We start from the raw sequence: 14521 nt of genomic DNA, 5'->3' as shown, positions 1-14521 counted from the left end.
GATGGACAGTTTTATTTAATATATTAAGTAAGATGTATCTTTCTTACATTTACGCAGTAATGTCTAAATTGGGCTGAAGTAGCATGACCGTCCCCCCCCCCCCCCCCCCCCCACCTCCCGGAGGGTGGTGTTGAGGGTGAGGGGTAACGTGGGAGGGGCCAGTCCGGGGCGGAGGCGGGGCAAACGGTGCTACGGCATTGGAGAGAAAGTGGAAAGTGAGAAAATACCTGAATGGACGATCTGGAATAAGTAAGTAGTCCATCTTTCTGCGTGAATGTGTTCGGCTGTATCTTGGCACATGTGTGCGGTGAGAACGCGGAGGTTTCGGTGGCGCTCCGGTGAGATCTCCGGTTTCTGATCCAAACAATGGTCTACAGGACGCGATGGTCGCCTTTTCTTTTTTCTAAACCACAGGGACGTTCGGGACTCTAGTCGGGGCTATTGTCCGCAGGCAGGCCACGTAGTGTTTCTGGACCGATTTTACGCTTAAATAACGCGCGTCGGTTTTTATTAGAGCGACAGGCAGACGCGCCTGGAGGGAACGAGCGTGCGTCCGGTTCGGGTTCTAGGCCGAAGGGTTTGAATTTTCACAGCCTCCATTCATTTTAGTGAGCGCGTCCCGTTCTGGAGTGAGAATCAGGGAAGAACGGAACCGAGTATTTGGATCATTTGGCTCCAGGACGCTTCCAGTGGGCCCTGGGTGTCTCCTATTGTCCTGCGTCTCTACTACACCCTCCTTTTTGATTTTGTAGGTCGGACAACTCTTTATGTTCCCCCCTAAAGCTGTTGATCCACGCAGTAAGTCCTGAGAATTATTCATGCAGCTTGACTCTGGATCTGTGTTCCAACAGTTCAGCTATGCATGTGCCCAGAAACCTTTAATTTATCTTTGCTTTTAAGTGTGAAACCCAAACTGTAACAGGATAATGGTGCTGCATCAGGGAAACAGGCCCAGATTACCTCAGCTCCAGTGAGCCAGACATAAATACCTGCTGTTTATTCTTCATTTCATGATAAAAAACACATTCTGCTTTTTGTTTTCAAGAAAAAACAACCAGGTTACGAAAGGTGTTTATAAACCACCACATGGTGTCACTTAGATTATTTTAATAATCAAACAGAGAGAGGCCAGCAAGGACAGTAAAAGCAACTTTAACTGTTTATTAACAAAACTTAAGGTATAAATGTTTCTGATGTGTCATAATCCAGGATTAAACTTTAGTTAACTGTTCCCTTTCCTTAATAAAACATGAAAGAAGTTTGTCCAAAATACATCAATTAGGATATAAATCTTTAAAGTAGAGTTTTTCAGCTCCATCGTCCTGATAAAACCAGTCCTGGGTTATAAAAATTAAGTTGCAAAACTCAAATTTAATGTCTAAATAAAGTGGCTTTATAGTCATTTCTAAAAAGCGGCAGTTAAACTTTAAATAATCTAATCACATCGTTTTGCATTTCTATAAAAATACTTCTCATTATAGGTTTTGGCATATAGTTTATTTATTGTGTCAAACATGGGTCAGTGAGTGAAAATCAATTATATAACACAAACATCTAAATTACACTGATGAACAGAAATATGGTCCTAAAACCGTTTAACTCACTCAACAAAATCACAGAGAAATAAAAATATAACTTAATTATGGAAGTGAAGTAAAATTTATTTTTCTGTGTGTTTGCTTCATTAATGAGATTAGAAATAAGGCGTGTTGTCTATAAGAGACGTAATCATTTAGAATCGGGTTTAGTCTGAAATATTTAATACTTATACAAAAATTTCTGGGATTTCAGGAATGAATAATGAAGGATTAAATACAAAGTAGGACCGGTTATTGTTGATATTTAACACAATATATTGTTTAAATATTTTTTTAATGAATTATTGTTTCTTTTCTTAAACTATTCAGTAGATTAATAATTAAATATTAGGGTTGAGAAACTGTTGTGGAGAGCTTTTATTGTTCCGAGGTAGGAAATGGTTCTAAAGTCAGACTTTTGTGGTAAAATATAAAATATTTTGGCTTTTGAAGACAAGAAGCTTCTAATTTATTAGAAATAAGAAATAAATCAATAACAGCTGTTGGTTGTGAAACCAAACCAGGCCCATCTCTTTGAAACACTTCCTGCTTCTGTTACTTCGCTTGGATTTGATAACTAAAAGAGGAAGACCCTGTTGATTAAAGCTCACAAACCCAGTCACACACACACACACACACACACACACACACCAGCTGAAGTTTGCTCATAGTGTGTGTGTGTGTGTGTGTTGGGGGGGGGGGGGGGGCTGATGCACTGATGAGCCTCTTCCCCTGTTGGAGTCAGGGTGTGTGCACGCTTATTTTCACAGTTGGCCGGCGAAGCGGAGATGGTTGTTTCAGAGATGTCCTGGCTTGCTGTCGCTCTCTGACAGCTGCTGTCATGCAGCCAGCAGCTTTAAACATTTGATGACAGCTTGATTTCTTTTTTGTCTTTTGGGGAATCGGAGGCAATTAAAAAGACACGCATCTGCTGGAAATGAACGCCACAAGGCTGGAGACACAAAAATAACACATGATTTGAAGGTTTAAAGGGGTTTTATTAGGATTACTTTCAGAATCATGATCAAGATAAATAATAACTTAAAGTAGAAGTAGCTCTGATGAATAAAGAGCTGAATAAGATGAATAAAAGGTTAAAAACAGCATTAAAGATGTAAACTAGCTACTAGAATGAATAAGGAAATATATCGCCTCAAAGCCATTTAAGCTTGATTAACAGCTTTTTATTATGTTAAACACTAATCGTCAGAGGTGACCAAGATCCCTTAACGGGATATTTAGAAGTGATTTTGTGTGAAAGTGAAATAATTTTTACCTTTTACTTCTTGAACAGCCTCTGTTTAGAGAAACCTTCTCTACATCCCTCATGACTGATGAGCTAACGGCTAGGTTGAGTGCAACCAAATGGCTCCAATCTTAAAAATTTCACGTTTCTGTGATTTTTAAAACACGATCATGGAAACAAAATAAAGTGAAGACATTTATGTTGTTAATTTGTTGGTGCTTCCTGTTCGTATAAAGTTGGTCGTTTGATTTATGAGACGTGTGTATTTTGTTCTTGGATTAATTTAAAGGAGTAGACCTGAGAGGTTTAGCTCATGTATTCCAGTTAGTTCTGTAGTTTGAACAACTTTAGCTTTAGGAAACATGATTTTGCTGCTGTTTGATGATGCACATGGTATCATCAAACAGCGTTGCAGTCGTGTCACCAGGAGGATGGGTTTAATCTCAGACTAGAGATTAAACTCGAGCAAACTAAGAGTCCTGCTGGTGCAGCCTTTCAGGCAGGCTAAAGGACAGACAGATGAATAGGAAACATTATCCCTCTCACCAGCGGACCACACCTTCTGTAGATCGAGTAATGTGTCATTCTCACTCGCAGGTTTAGAGGCAGACAGACCAGGTGAGCCGGGGCTCATTCAGAAGAGCCAGGGTCACAGTCCAACAGCATCGATGACTCGCTGAGCTGCAGGTTTGAAAATTAACTCACAGCAACTCGAATTTACATCAAACGTGAAATACGTTCTGTTATTTCAGACCAGTTCCTTTTGTTGAGTCTGGCTTTTGTTTAATTTCAGAGCAGGTAAGCTTGAGACGAGATCTGGTTACACAGACAGACCTTCTGCTGCTCCCATCTGCATTAAATGAGGGCGTCATGATTGGAAGTTGCCCTGAGATGAGACAGGATATGAACTAGATTTGTGAGGATTTGTCTATCAGCTACTATTATGACATATTTTGGGTAAAAACATCAGGAAATCAGATTTCAACCAGTAGCACAACTACCTATATGCTTCTTGTATTATTATTATTCATTACTTTGAAGCATTGTGCCATTTAATACTCTAATGATCTTGTTTAAGCTGCAAATATTGATAATTTGTGTCTAATTCTGTGCTATATTTGGAGTACTTCTGGGAAATGTTTGCCATTTTAAGTAAAATTAGGAGCACACAAGACACGGTTAAGTCAATTATTTGCCAGATTTTGTCTGGAGGGCTTTTCCAAACCAAAATGGCCTCGAGAATCCACTGATGGCTCAAAAATGACATGCATGTATCTGTTTCTGCAAGGAGAAATAACTTGTTAGTGCAGACTGCACACAGCTATATTTAGATCTGATCATTGCTCTGCAGAAAACACTCTATTCATGCTGTGAGTTGCCTTCTGAGAGCATCCAGACCAGTTCAGGTAATCTAATAAACCTGCTTTCTGTCAGGCTGCAGGAGCAGAAGATTCAGCGTGTGCTGCTCAGGATGTATTTACACGTGATGACTGTGTTCTGGGCTATTGTGCTGTGGTCCGTCATCAGCTCTGATTCTGGTTTTTTTGTCTACACAGACCTGCAGGCGCTGGTTTTTGTTTATTATCTCAGAATTATATTAAACAGAGCATAAAATTCACATGACTTGGTGCTTAGCGGGGGTGAGTTCATGGACATGTGTTCTTTTTTAATTGCTGCTTGGCAATAGTGCATTGTGGTGCAAAAATAAAACCAGAGTTTCTGATTGGTCGTTATTCACGCTGTGTTTTGATTAGAGGTTGACCGATCTGGGTTTTTCCGTTGCCGATCTCGATAGGTAGAGGCTGTGGTCAGACGATTTTTGTGGCCAGTTTTTATGGCCGACATCTAGACGTTTTCCACCTTATTTACATGCTAAAACATCACTGAAAACATGAGTTGATAAACAAAATTTCTTAAGTTCATTTAGGGTTTGAACACTGAATTTCACCAACTGTTAATTTTGAATTGTGTGAACCGCTCAGTGTTCCAACCAGATATCTAATTAAAGTTAATCAAACAAATCAAATAACTTACCAAGTATTAAATATGCAAAACTGGAAAATAAAAAGGGATTCCAGTCGAAAATAAGGTCTTTTAAGCATTCATTATGCAGATGTTACTCAGGAAAGATAATATTCATTTAAACTGGATTCTGCAGCAGCACTGGGCCGCCTCAGCCGACTCCTTTTGATGCTGAGATGAAGATGCTCTCCTCCGAGCTTCGTCCTGGATGATGGAGATCCTCGGCGCAGCTGCCTTTGGAAAAGCCCTGATCCCTGAAATTCCTGAACAAACTCAGTTTTCTTGAGGCAAAGCATTTATGATTTTGTACTTCTGACTGAAAAACTTTACATAAAGTCCTAAACGGACCTTCAGACTGACACCTCTTGGACCTAATTTACTGTTGCAGTCTTTGAAGCCTCTAATGTTAACAGTCATGCTGGTATTTGTGTTGACATGCAAACAGAAATGCTCTCATGCAGAAATCACAGATGCAGCCAATAAACACAAACGTCTCTGATTTGAATCACGGTTGTAATTATTACTTAACTGTTGTTTTTATGAGGCTGCAGGATAAACATCCATGCCCGACAACATTGTTATTCCGGGGAATGTTTGAGCCTCTAGAAGGCCAAGATTCAACTATTGGAATGAAATACTGTTTACGTTTAACTTGTAGCGTGCCTGAAGATGTGCAGCTTGTCTGGGAATGTCGGGAGTCCTCTCCACCAATCACTAACATGCATATGCCCTGGCTGAGAAACAAAATCTCCACTTTGGCTGCCTCTCTGCACGAGACGCCCCAAATCAGAGCAGAGATTGGACCTAGATGCTCCTTAATGAGTTTATTTCTGCCTGATGTTTGACATAATTAGCAGAGGGCTAATTTTCTGCTGCAGAGTTGTCATATTTTCTCTTAAAAGCGTGGTCTGATTCTGCTGGGGCGGCAGGCTGTTAGTCATCTGAGTGTTGTGGTTTGGAATGGAGATGTGCTTGAGGTTTTTTCACATCCCTGCAGGGCTCTGCTGAAGTTTTCCAGTCTAAAGAAACATTTGTAAACTTGGAGAAATCCCACTGATTGTCTGGGTTTGAGTAAAAGTTGATTTTAAACTGAGTGGTGCTGATGGAGCGTAGAAACCACAGCAAACTAAACCTTGAGTGAGAGTGATGGAAGCTAATGACCCTCCGTTTCCCACAGAGCGCCAATCAAAGCCGGTGAGCCACGCCCACTCATTATCCGTTAACCAGCGTTTGACAGCCCGACATCCGTCATGCCAGCACTTTTTATTTTGGAGATCTTCCTCCGGCGTGGACAACGATCTGGCAGAGGCCGGCGTGAGGTCAGGTTTCCACTGCAACCGTCCACCGCCAATCTCTGCTTCTTCCGTCTGAACACCCTTTTTCATCGCCATGGCAGCGGAGAGGCCTCGTTTCCCAGGGGACACGGGGTGTGAGGGAGGGAATGTGAGCTGGTGCGAGGCTGAGAGAGGGCAAACAAGTTTAGTGTCAACAACGTAATCCAGTATGGCCGCCATTGTGCCACAGCTAACCGAAGCCACGGATGGCTTCTCAGAGAGGAGATACAGTCGTGTAATGATTAACCTCAGCCGAGACCTGGAAGACATGATCTAAAGACGCGCAGTGAAACTAAAAGCCTGCGTTTGAGGGGTTAATGGGTGTGGGTGTGGATGGAGCACAGCACTCCGTCTGTCCAGCTGGGACCTCCAGCTGCCTCAGTGGACCATAAACACAAACTCCTAAAGAGTCACCTCTTCTCCTGAAACCTGATCTCATTCCCAAGTTTCCTTCAAAATCCAGTCATGCTTAAAAAAACAATTTAATCTATGCTCTTAAAATCTGGAAGCATGTCCAACATTTAGCTGCGTACATTGTTAAATACCCATTTTCATTAAATAAAAAGTATATCTGAGAAATAAAGTAGCATGCAGGTAATCTGAGAATATTAGGAGTGTTTCCATGTGACATAAAACACCATCTGAAGCACAAAGTTCCAGTTTTTTCTCTTTTTCCTTTCAGATCTCAACGACTTCATCTCTGCCCTGCAGCGACACTCCTACCCATCATCCTCTCCCATCCCTCTTCTCCTCCGTCGCCTCCCCCTCTCTCCCACCTCCCCCTTCTCATCCCCCGTTCACCCTCCTCGGCCTCCAAGATAGATTCCCTCAGGAGCAAGGTTGACCTGCTCAAGCTGCCTCTGGCTCTCTCCACCAAGTCCATCTCTGACCGCAAGAGCCAGCTGAGGGAAGTGGGCGATCAGCACGGCACGGCGGGAGGAGGAGGCGGGGCTCGTAAAGCCCACTCGCCGCTGACCCGAGACATGGACAACGAGTCACAGTACTCGGGCTACTCCTACAAGTCGTCCCACTCGCGGAGCTCCCGCAAGCACAGGTGAGAGAAAACAGCGGTGGGTTTGTTTTTTGGTGTTGAAGAGCTGGAGGATGTTCGTTTAGTTCTGTTTGGTTAAGTTCAGATGAAATGTTTTGATGAAAACAGGCAGTAAGATCTTGGAAAGTGCACCTGAATCATGCAGGATTAAGAAGAGAACATTAAGACAAATGTCATTTTCCCTCTAGAATGGATTATTTCACAGATTTTCATGTTCTAAATCTCACTGTTGTACCAAAGGCTTTGGGACGACCCATTACTAATCTGTAGGATGACTTCAACTCTTCTGGAAACGATTTTCTGAACGGTTTAGGAGTGTGCATGGAACTTCGGACCATTCTTATGGAAATAGTTTATTTGTCAGGTTTCATGTAAAAATATAAAAACTCATTATTTTAAAGATTTCTGTTTTTTTTGTTGGCACATTTTTATACGTTCAGATCCTGCAGCTCCAAACATCAAAGCACACTGTAAAGAATACAGACTCAGATGAATGTGATTATAAATATTTTGCATATATTTATTTCTAATGAAGTTACTGAGCTGAAAGCATTAGGAGAGTTGGACCTGTTTGTTTTTAAACTTACAATTAAAATTCTGGAAGAATACCACACATGGGATCGTGTCTTATCTTCTATTTTCCTTTTTACCGTGTGTGTGTGTGTGTGTGTGTGTGTGTGTGTGTGTGTGTGTGTGTGTGTGTGTGTGTGTGTGTGTGTGTGTGTGTGTGTGTGTGTGTGCGCGTGCGTATGTGTCCGTGTGTCTTTAGGGACCGGAGGGATCGCCACCGCTCGAAGAGTCGAGACAGCAGCAGCCGTGGAGACAAATCAGTCACCATACAGACGCCTGGAGAACCGCTCCTGGATGCCGAGTCGACCCGAGGAGATGAACGGGTTGGACTTGCGCTCAGATATTTGTTATTGGCCTTATTAAGCTATTATTATTTAGTAATATAAACCCCACTCTCATCTTCATCCTGCAGGATGATAACTGGGGGGAAACCACGACCGTCGTCACTGGAACCTCCGAGCACAGCATCTCCAACGAGGACCTGACTCGCCTCACCAAGGATTTGGAGGAGACCACTCCATTGGAGTGCAAGCGCTTCATCGGGCCGGCACTCGGAGGCTGCCTGAGTTTCTTCGCTCTGGTCACGCCTCTAGCCTTCCTCATCCTCCCGCAGGTCCTGTGGCGTGATGCCCTCGAGTCCTGCGGGACGCCCTGCGAAGGCCTCTACGTGTCCCTCGCCTTTAAGCTCCTGGTACTGCTCATCTCCTCTTGGGCGCTGTTCCTCCGGCCTCCACATGCCACCTTCCCACGTTTCTTCGTCTTCCGTTGCCTGCTGATGGTGCTGGTGTTCCTGTTTGTGGCGTCTTACTGGTTGTTCTACGGCGTGCGGGTGCTGGAGCCCAGGGAGAGGGACTACAGGGGGATCGTGGAGTACGCTGCCTCGCTGGTGGACGCCCTGCTCTTCATCCAGTACCTGGCTCTGGTTCTGCTGGAGGTCCGACACCTGCAGCCGGCCTTCTGCCTTAAGGTGGTCCGGAGCACGGATGGAGCCAGCAAGTTCTACAACATTGGCCACCTCAGGTGTGTAGCTGACCATCAAAGTTAAAGGAGAGGGTTCGTTTTAACACTAATCTCATCTGAGCTGCTACAGTCATTACATTAAAATCCATTTCCACCTACTTTATTTAGTAATAGAATCTAACTGTCATGTGTTACATCCCTTTCCAAAATCCAGATGTGAGAGTTGAACATCTGCCTGTGTTTTGGGTCTAAGTCGGCTCATGTCCAAAGTTTTTCTTGGCAAAGCAAAAATAACCTCAAGTCTTTTTTACATGCAGATTTGCTTTTAGTACCTAGAGGGTCATAGAAATATTCATCCCTGTTTACATGAGTGTAGTTGGACTGGACTTTAACCCTTTTAGATGAACCTTTAAAATATTTATATGAAAATGTGCCTCCATCCAGTAACTTTACTGCAGTTTTAAACATAAACAATTGTTTTTTCTTATTTAAATGACAAGTTTGGTATGTTATATACAACATATAAGCAATTACATTATTATTATTAATAATAATAATAATAATAATAATAATACATGTCTTGTTCTAACAGTTATATCCAATAAATAATTTGTAGTTGTTTTATTTACATGATTACAAGCTGCACCATCCTAATTGTGTCATCATCCTAGGACTTGTCTGCACAAATAATGCATGTTTAATGAGTATTTTATCATTTTTTAATTATTTCATTAGAGCTCTGATGTCTTACTCCATCTTAAACTGTTGGGGAGAAAGTTACGGTTTCGTCCCCAGCGGTGTTTTGTAAGACTTCCCAGTAAATGTTCTGGTGTGTTTATGCAGGAATGCGGCAGAAACATTCTAACTGTCTCTGCACACACGCTTGTTTAGTCTGAGTGAATCCCTTTAGAACATCCTATGATTAAAGTTCCTAACCAGCGCTGGTTTGTTTGTCTTCTCTCTGACTTCAGCCCCTGGAGGACGAGCCTCCTCCTTACGATGATTCTTTATCTGAATGTTTCCTTGTAATTAGCTGTAATTAACAAGGAATCTTTAATTCTTCTCGGAGCGTGTGTCTGTCAGCAGCTGATGTTTGATCTGAGCTAACTGGCGCTGTGTTGTAGCATCCAACGTGCAGCTGTCTGGGTGTTGGATCGTTACTACAGCGACTTCCCTGTCTACAATCCTGCCACCCTCAACCTTCCCAAGTCCATCCTGTCCAAGAAGATGACCGGATTCAAGGTTTACTCCCTGGACGGTGAGTCTTTAACAGTTTCCTGAAATCAGTTTTCTCTACCTGTGAGGTAGAGATGAGGGCATTATGCCTGACATGCGATCCTCTAAATCTGCCCTTCTGCATGTCGTGTCTTGTAGAAAACACCACTAATAACTCCACGGGCCAATCCCGGGCCATGATAGCAGCCGCTGCCAGGAGGAGAGACAACTCCCACAACGAATATTACTACGAGGAGGCGGAGATGGAGCGCAGGGTCCGCAAACGCAAGGCCAGGTTAGACACGTTCTCCTTTTGTCTGCTGAATGTAAAACAAGCAGACGTGTAGTGGCATGCTTGATGCGTTCGGTCTGGTCTGGATGGTCAGGATGTCATTAACATCCCTCGATCATGTAAATTCTGCCTTAAGCCTTCATCATTAGTCCTATCCTCACACGCCCTCTTTGTTTTAGTTCCTGTGAAATCACTGTTTTTGTTTGGTGAAAGGAATGGCAGCTGGAAACAACAAACCAGCAGAATAAACGCATTTCCTTTCAGCCATGGATCAGAGTTTTGATCCTGGTTGTTTTTATTTTATTTTAAACAAACTAAACTTTCTCTAAAGGAACATTGGAAATTTCAAACTTGTTTTGCTTGATGGTGATTTTTACCTTTTTTACACTAAATAAGTGAGATTCCCTACTTTTCAGTTTTAACATAATATTTAAATCAGTAAAGGTTCATAAAAAGTAGAAACTATAAAGTAGTTTGTGTTCAGCTTTCTCTAAAATGTTCCAAAAATATAAAGTACTTTACTTCTTCTTGTTCTTTGTCTTCCTCCTCCCTATAGAAAATTGTTTATGATGTAAGTCTGTGAAAAATGTAGAAGCTGCTTAATTTTGCTCTTGGCAACATTTGAGAAATGACGCAAAAGTAACCGAGAGGATATTTCGTAGAAAAGATTGGTGATGAAAACGTAAAACGGTGTATGAGTCTGGGGCGACGGTGGTAGAGGAGTTGAATTCCCACCTTGTAACTGGACGGTTACAGATTCAAATCCCGTTCAGTCTGTAGCAGTCATGTCATTGGGCAACACGCGTCACCCATCCTTCCTGGTGGTCGGACGTATTGGTGGCACCTGCACACGGCAGCCTCGCCTCGTCAGTGCGCCCCAGGTCAGCCACCATCACAGTGTAGCTCATGAGCGTGAGTGCGTGAGTGATTCACTGTAGTGTAAAGCGCTTTGGAGTCCTCTCACTCAGAAAGGCGCTAAACCAGTGCGGGTCATATATCATAGCTTTGTAATTTTAGCATCTAGTTGTTTCTAGGGGACCTGAATGTGTGTACGAACACAAAGACTTTGGTTTTCGGCGTTAATCTGCTTTGTGCTTGACAAACCTCCAGCAGCTCTTGGGGTTTATTAAGCTGAAGTTCTCTCTTGCTGTAGGCTGGTTGTGGCCGTGGAGGAGGCCTTCACACACATCAAGCGTCTCCACGAAGACGAGGCTGCCTCGTCTCCGAAACACCCCAGAGAGGTGATGGACCCCCGGGAGGCAGCTCAGGCAATCTTTGCCCCGATGGCTCGGGCCATGCAAAAATACCTCAGAACCACACGGCAGCAGGGCTTCCACAGCATGGAGAGCATCCTCACACACCTGCAGTTCTGCATCACACACAACATGACGCCAAAGGTGAGCCAGTCTTTTTTTATTTACAGATAAACAAAACGTCATCTGCACCAAATAAACACTCTGATATTAGGAATGCTGTTTTGAATAAAACATGCATTCAGGATTTAGCACTTTTGAAAAAGTATTTCTACACAATATTGGAAAAGTTTACATAACTGTGAGTCTGGAGATAATACAAATGTTTTTTATATCTTTGCCTATGTTTGGATGCAACCTAAGTTTAAAACACATTTAAAGTGGAAAAATCAGAAATAATTTGTTAATTTTCAAGCCTAACTTCCTCATACTTGAGTTTAGTTCTTGCACTTTCCAGCATCAGATAAACAAAACTGTTTCCTTGGTGATTAACCCTCCTCTTCCTCCTAAGGCCTTCCTGGAGCGATACCTGACCTCCGGTCCCACCATGCAGTACCAGCAGCAGAACGGCAGGGGGCGCCAGTGGACTCTGGTGAGCGAGGAGCCCGTGACCTCAGCTCTACGTCAGGGTTTGGTCTTCTCACTGCGACGCCTGGACTTCTCCCTGGTTGTCACGGTGACACCTCTCCCCTTCCTCCGGCTTGGGGAGGAATTCATCGACCCAAAGAGCCACAAGTTTGTCATGAGGCTGCAGTCGGAGACCTCGGTGTGAGGCGAGGACATCCTCAGATGTTATCGTGTCAAACTGTGATCGGCTTGATGATTTTTCAAACTCTGGAAACGGACAGAGGGCTCGACGTTTTCATCAAACGCTGTTCAAAATTTTAAAAGTCCTAAAGGGGGCTTTAAATCAGCTTTTTATTTTGCTGTAGCCACTGAACATTGTTGCTGTGCTGACTCAACACAAACATCAGAGGAAGTGGAGGTTACATCATAGCTGTCACTTCCTGTTTCAGACTGGAGCTCGGCCCAACCTGCGGCGCTGACGCGTTGCTGCTTTCTGCCTCTCCTTCTGTGTTCTTTCCTTTTTTTATCAACACAAACCTGGTTTTATATCCGAGACAGACTTCATTTTCCACCTACAGAATGTAGCATTATGTGCTGTGAGTCATTTTTTATGTGATTGTAAAGAAGAAAGGATTTTACATTCCTTAACTTTTTGCTACTCCAGACTCGTGATGGGTTTTTAAACATGCAGCTTTCGGTAAATTACAATGGCGTTATTAGTTTTTGCTCATAGGATCCGTATTAGCAGGAACACGACACATTTTCAGCTGGTATTTATGTAATGTTTTCATTTTATTTAGATAAAGATTAGAAAATCTAACCTGGTTTGTTCAGTATTTTCTTATTGTTAACAAATCCTTCCAAGTAAATAAGCATTACCCAAAAATTTTCTCTAAAATTGCACAAAAATTTTAAGTTATCTGGTTACTAGAGGCTATTCATAGCTGCCGAGTCGAACTCTAAATTAATAGAATGGAGGAGTAATCTAAATTGGGCTGTAAAGGCACAAGAGAACTTGACAGAATTGCTCTTGAGTGGAAATTGTTGACTGTATGAAAATAAAACAAAACAGTTTAATGCAAAAAAACAACAACCAATCTGCTCGACATGAATCTTGCTGCTATTTAAAGCAAATAAAAAGCTTCAGAATGCTGCAAAAAAAAGTTAATTTTTTAAAACCACATGTATCATTTAAACCTGCTGCACATCCCTCTGCTGTGCTGCAGCCCTGCATCTGTAGCCCCGCCTCCTTCAGATGAATATCCAGAAGCAGAGCTCCGATTCGACTTTTAGTTTTTTCTCTTTTGTTTCACTGTTAGAGGAATTGGATGTTTCCACCCTAAATAAAAACATCCTGATCCAAGCTATTAAGTTTTGCTTAAAGGAATGAAGTTTTTGTTTTGGAGGAAGTTTTGAAAACTCTGTTCCATTTTTGGGCCATTTTGCTGTTTTTTCATTATTTAAATATGAAATATCAGCAATAGGGTGTCCTTACTGAAAAATATGATCAATCACACAATTTTATAGGTTTTAAGGTCATAAAATCTGATGCTTTTAATAATTTCTTTGATTTTGGTTTTGTCAGAAGTATGCAAGAAATCATGAGGAAAAGACGGTCCAGAAAACTTTTGAACCTAAATCCTTGTTTTGAAAATAAGATGCGGCCGACCAGTGCTATTTAAGTTTTCTAACTAAAAAACATTTTCTGTCTGAAAACATCTTTGTTAGATTTAAACATCTTCAGTATGTATGAAGTTAAAATGTCATTGTTGAAGGGCTAAATCTATGGCTATAATTTAAACCGACAGCAGTAAACGGTTGTTAAACAATTCTATACGAAGAAATCAGCCCTGCTTCAGCTGCTTTGCATCATCCGGTCACTCACTTGAACCTGTTTTATATTTAATGCAAAAAAATTCCCAAACCAGACATCTGATTGTAACTTTCTGCAGCAGCAGCTGACTTCTTTGGCCTTATTCTGCAGACGTGGAGGAGCATCAGACTCCTGTTTCTGCTGGTTGAAACACTCCCAGGGTGTTGATATGTGAGGAAATTTGTTGCATTAATCCCACAACTCGACTGTTTAACTCACTCCAGTGGATGTGGTTTAAAAAACTGAAAGAATGTCCCTTGCATGTCTGAAACGTCAAACCCAAAGCGTGTTCTCATCTGGCGGATCACCATTTTTTAAAAAGAAATCATGCACGGACTCATTTTTGGGCTCAGAATAGTTTGTTTTTTAAATAACTAGTTTTCTATCATTTTAAGGTGCCTAAGTTATGACGATGCAAATGTTTCTGAATGTTTTTACCTAAAGAAAAAGAAAAGTGGTTTGTAAATGACACGAAATGTAGATATGTGTTCCTCCTGTTTTGTAACTGTAGCTTGTTTAGTGTGTTAGTCATTTTTCTATCATTAAACCATTTATTCCCTA

General features: G+C 42.0%; 1 protein-coding gene across 1 annotated transcript; it reads left to right on the top strand.

The window, feature by feature from the left end:
- The first annotated feature begins 166 nt into the window (after positions 1 to 166).
- On the top strand, positions 167 to 14521 carry LOC107383479 (vang-like protein 2). Its single transcript, XM_015956112.3, has 8 exons — positions 167 to 249; positions 6862 to 7233; positions 8000 to 8123; positions 8213 to 8820; positions 9885 to 10018; positions 10135 to 10270; positions 11421 to 11664; positions 12032 to 14521. Exons 2-8 carry the CDS (start codon positions 7163 to 7165, stop codon positions 12290 to 12292), a joined length of 1578 nt encoding a protein of 525 aa, XP_015811598.1. The 5' UTR covers positions 167 to 249; positions 6862 to 7162; the 3' UTR covers positions 12293 to 14521.

This window comes from Nothobranchius furzeri, chromosome 11 (assembly GCF_043380555.1).
Source record: "Nothobranchius furzeri strain GRZ-AD chromosome 11, NfurGRZ-RIMD1, whole genome shotgun sequence".
In the NCBI taxonomy this organism is placed as follows: Eukaryota; Metazoa; Chordata; class Actinopteri; order Cyprinodontiformes; family Nothobranchiidae; genus Nothobranchius; species Nothobranchius furzeri.
Note: the sequence above shows the minus strand (reverse complement) of the source record. Positions and strands in the feature narration are given on the sequence as shown.

Excerpts from the sequence above, each read along its gene's own strand:
- LOC107383479 (XM_015956112.3), top strand. The coding sequence starts at position 7,163 with ATGGACAACGAGTCACAGTACTCGGGCTACTCCTACAAGTCGTCCCAC. Across the intron at positions 10,019-10,134 it reads CAAGGTTTACTCCCTGGACG|AAAACACCACTAATAACTCC; the intron begins GTGAGTCTTTAA and ends CGTGTCTTGTAG. Across the intron at positions 10,271-11,420 it reads GTCCGCAAACGCAAGGCCAG|GCTGGTTGTGGCCGTGGAGG; the intron begins GTTAGACACGTT and ends CTCTTGCTGTAG.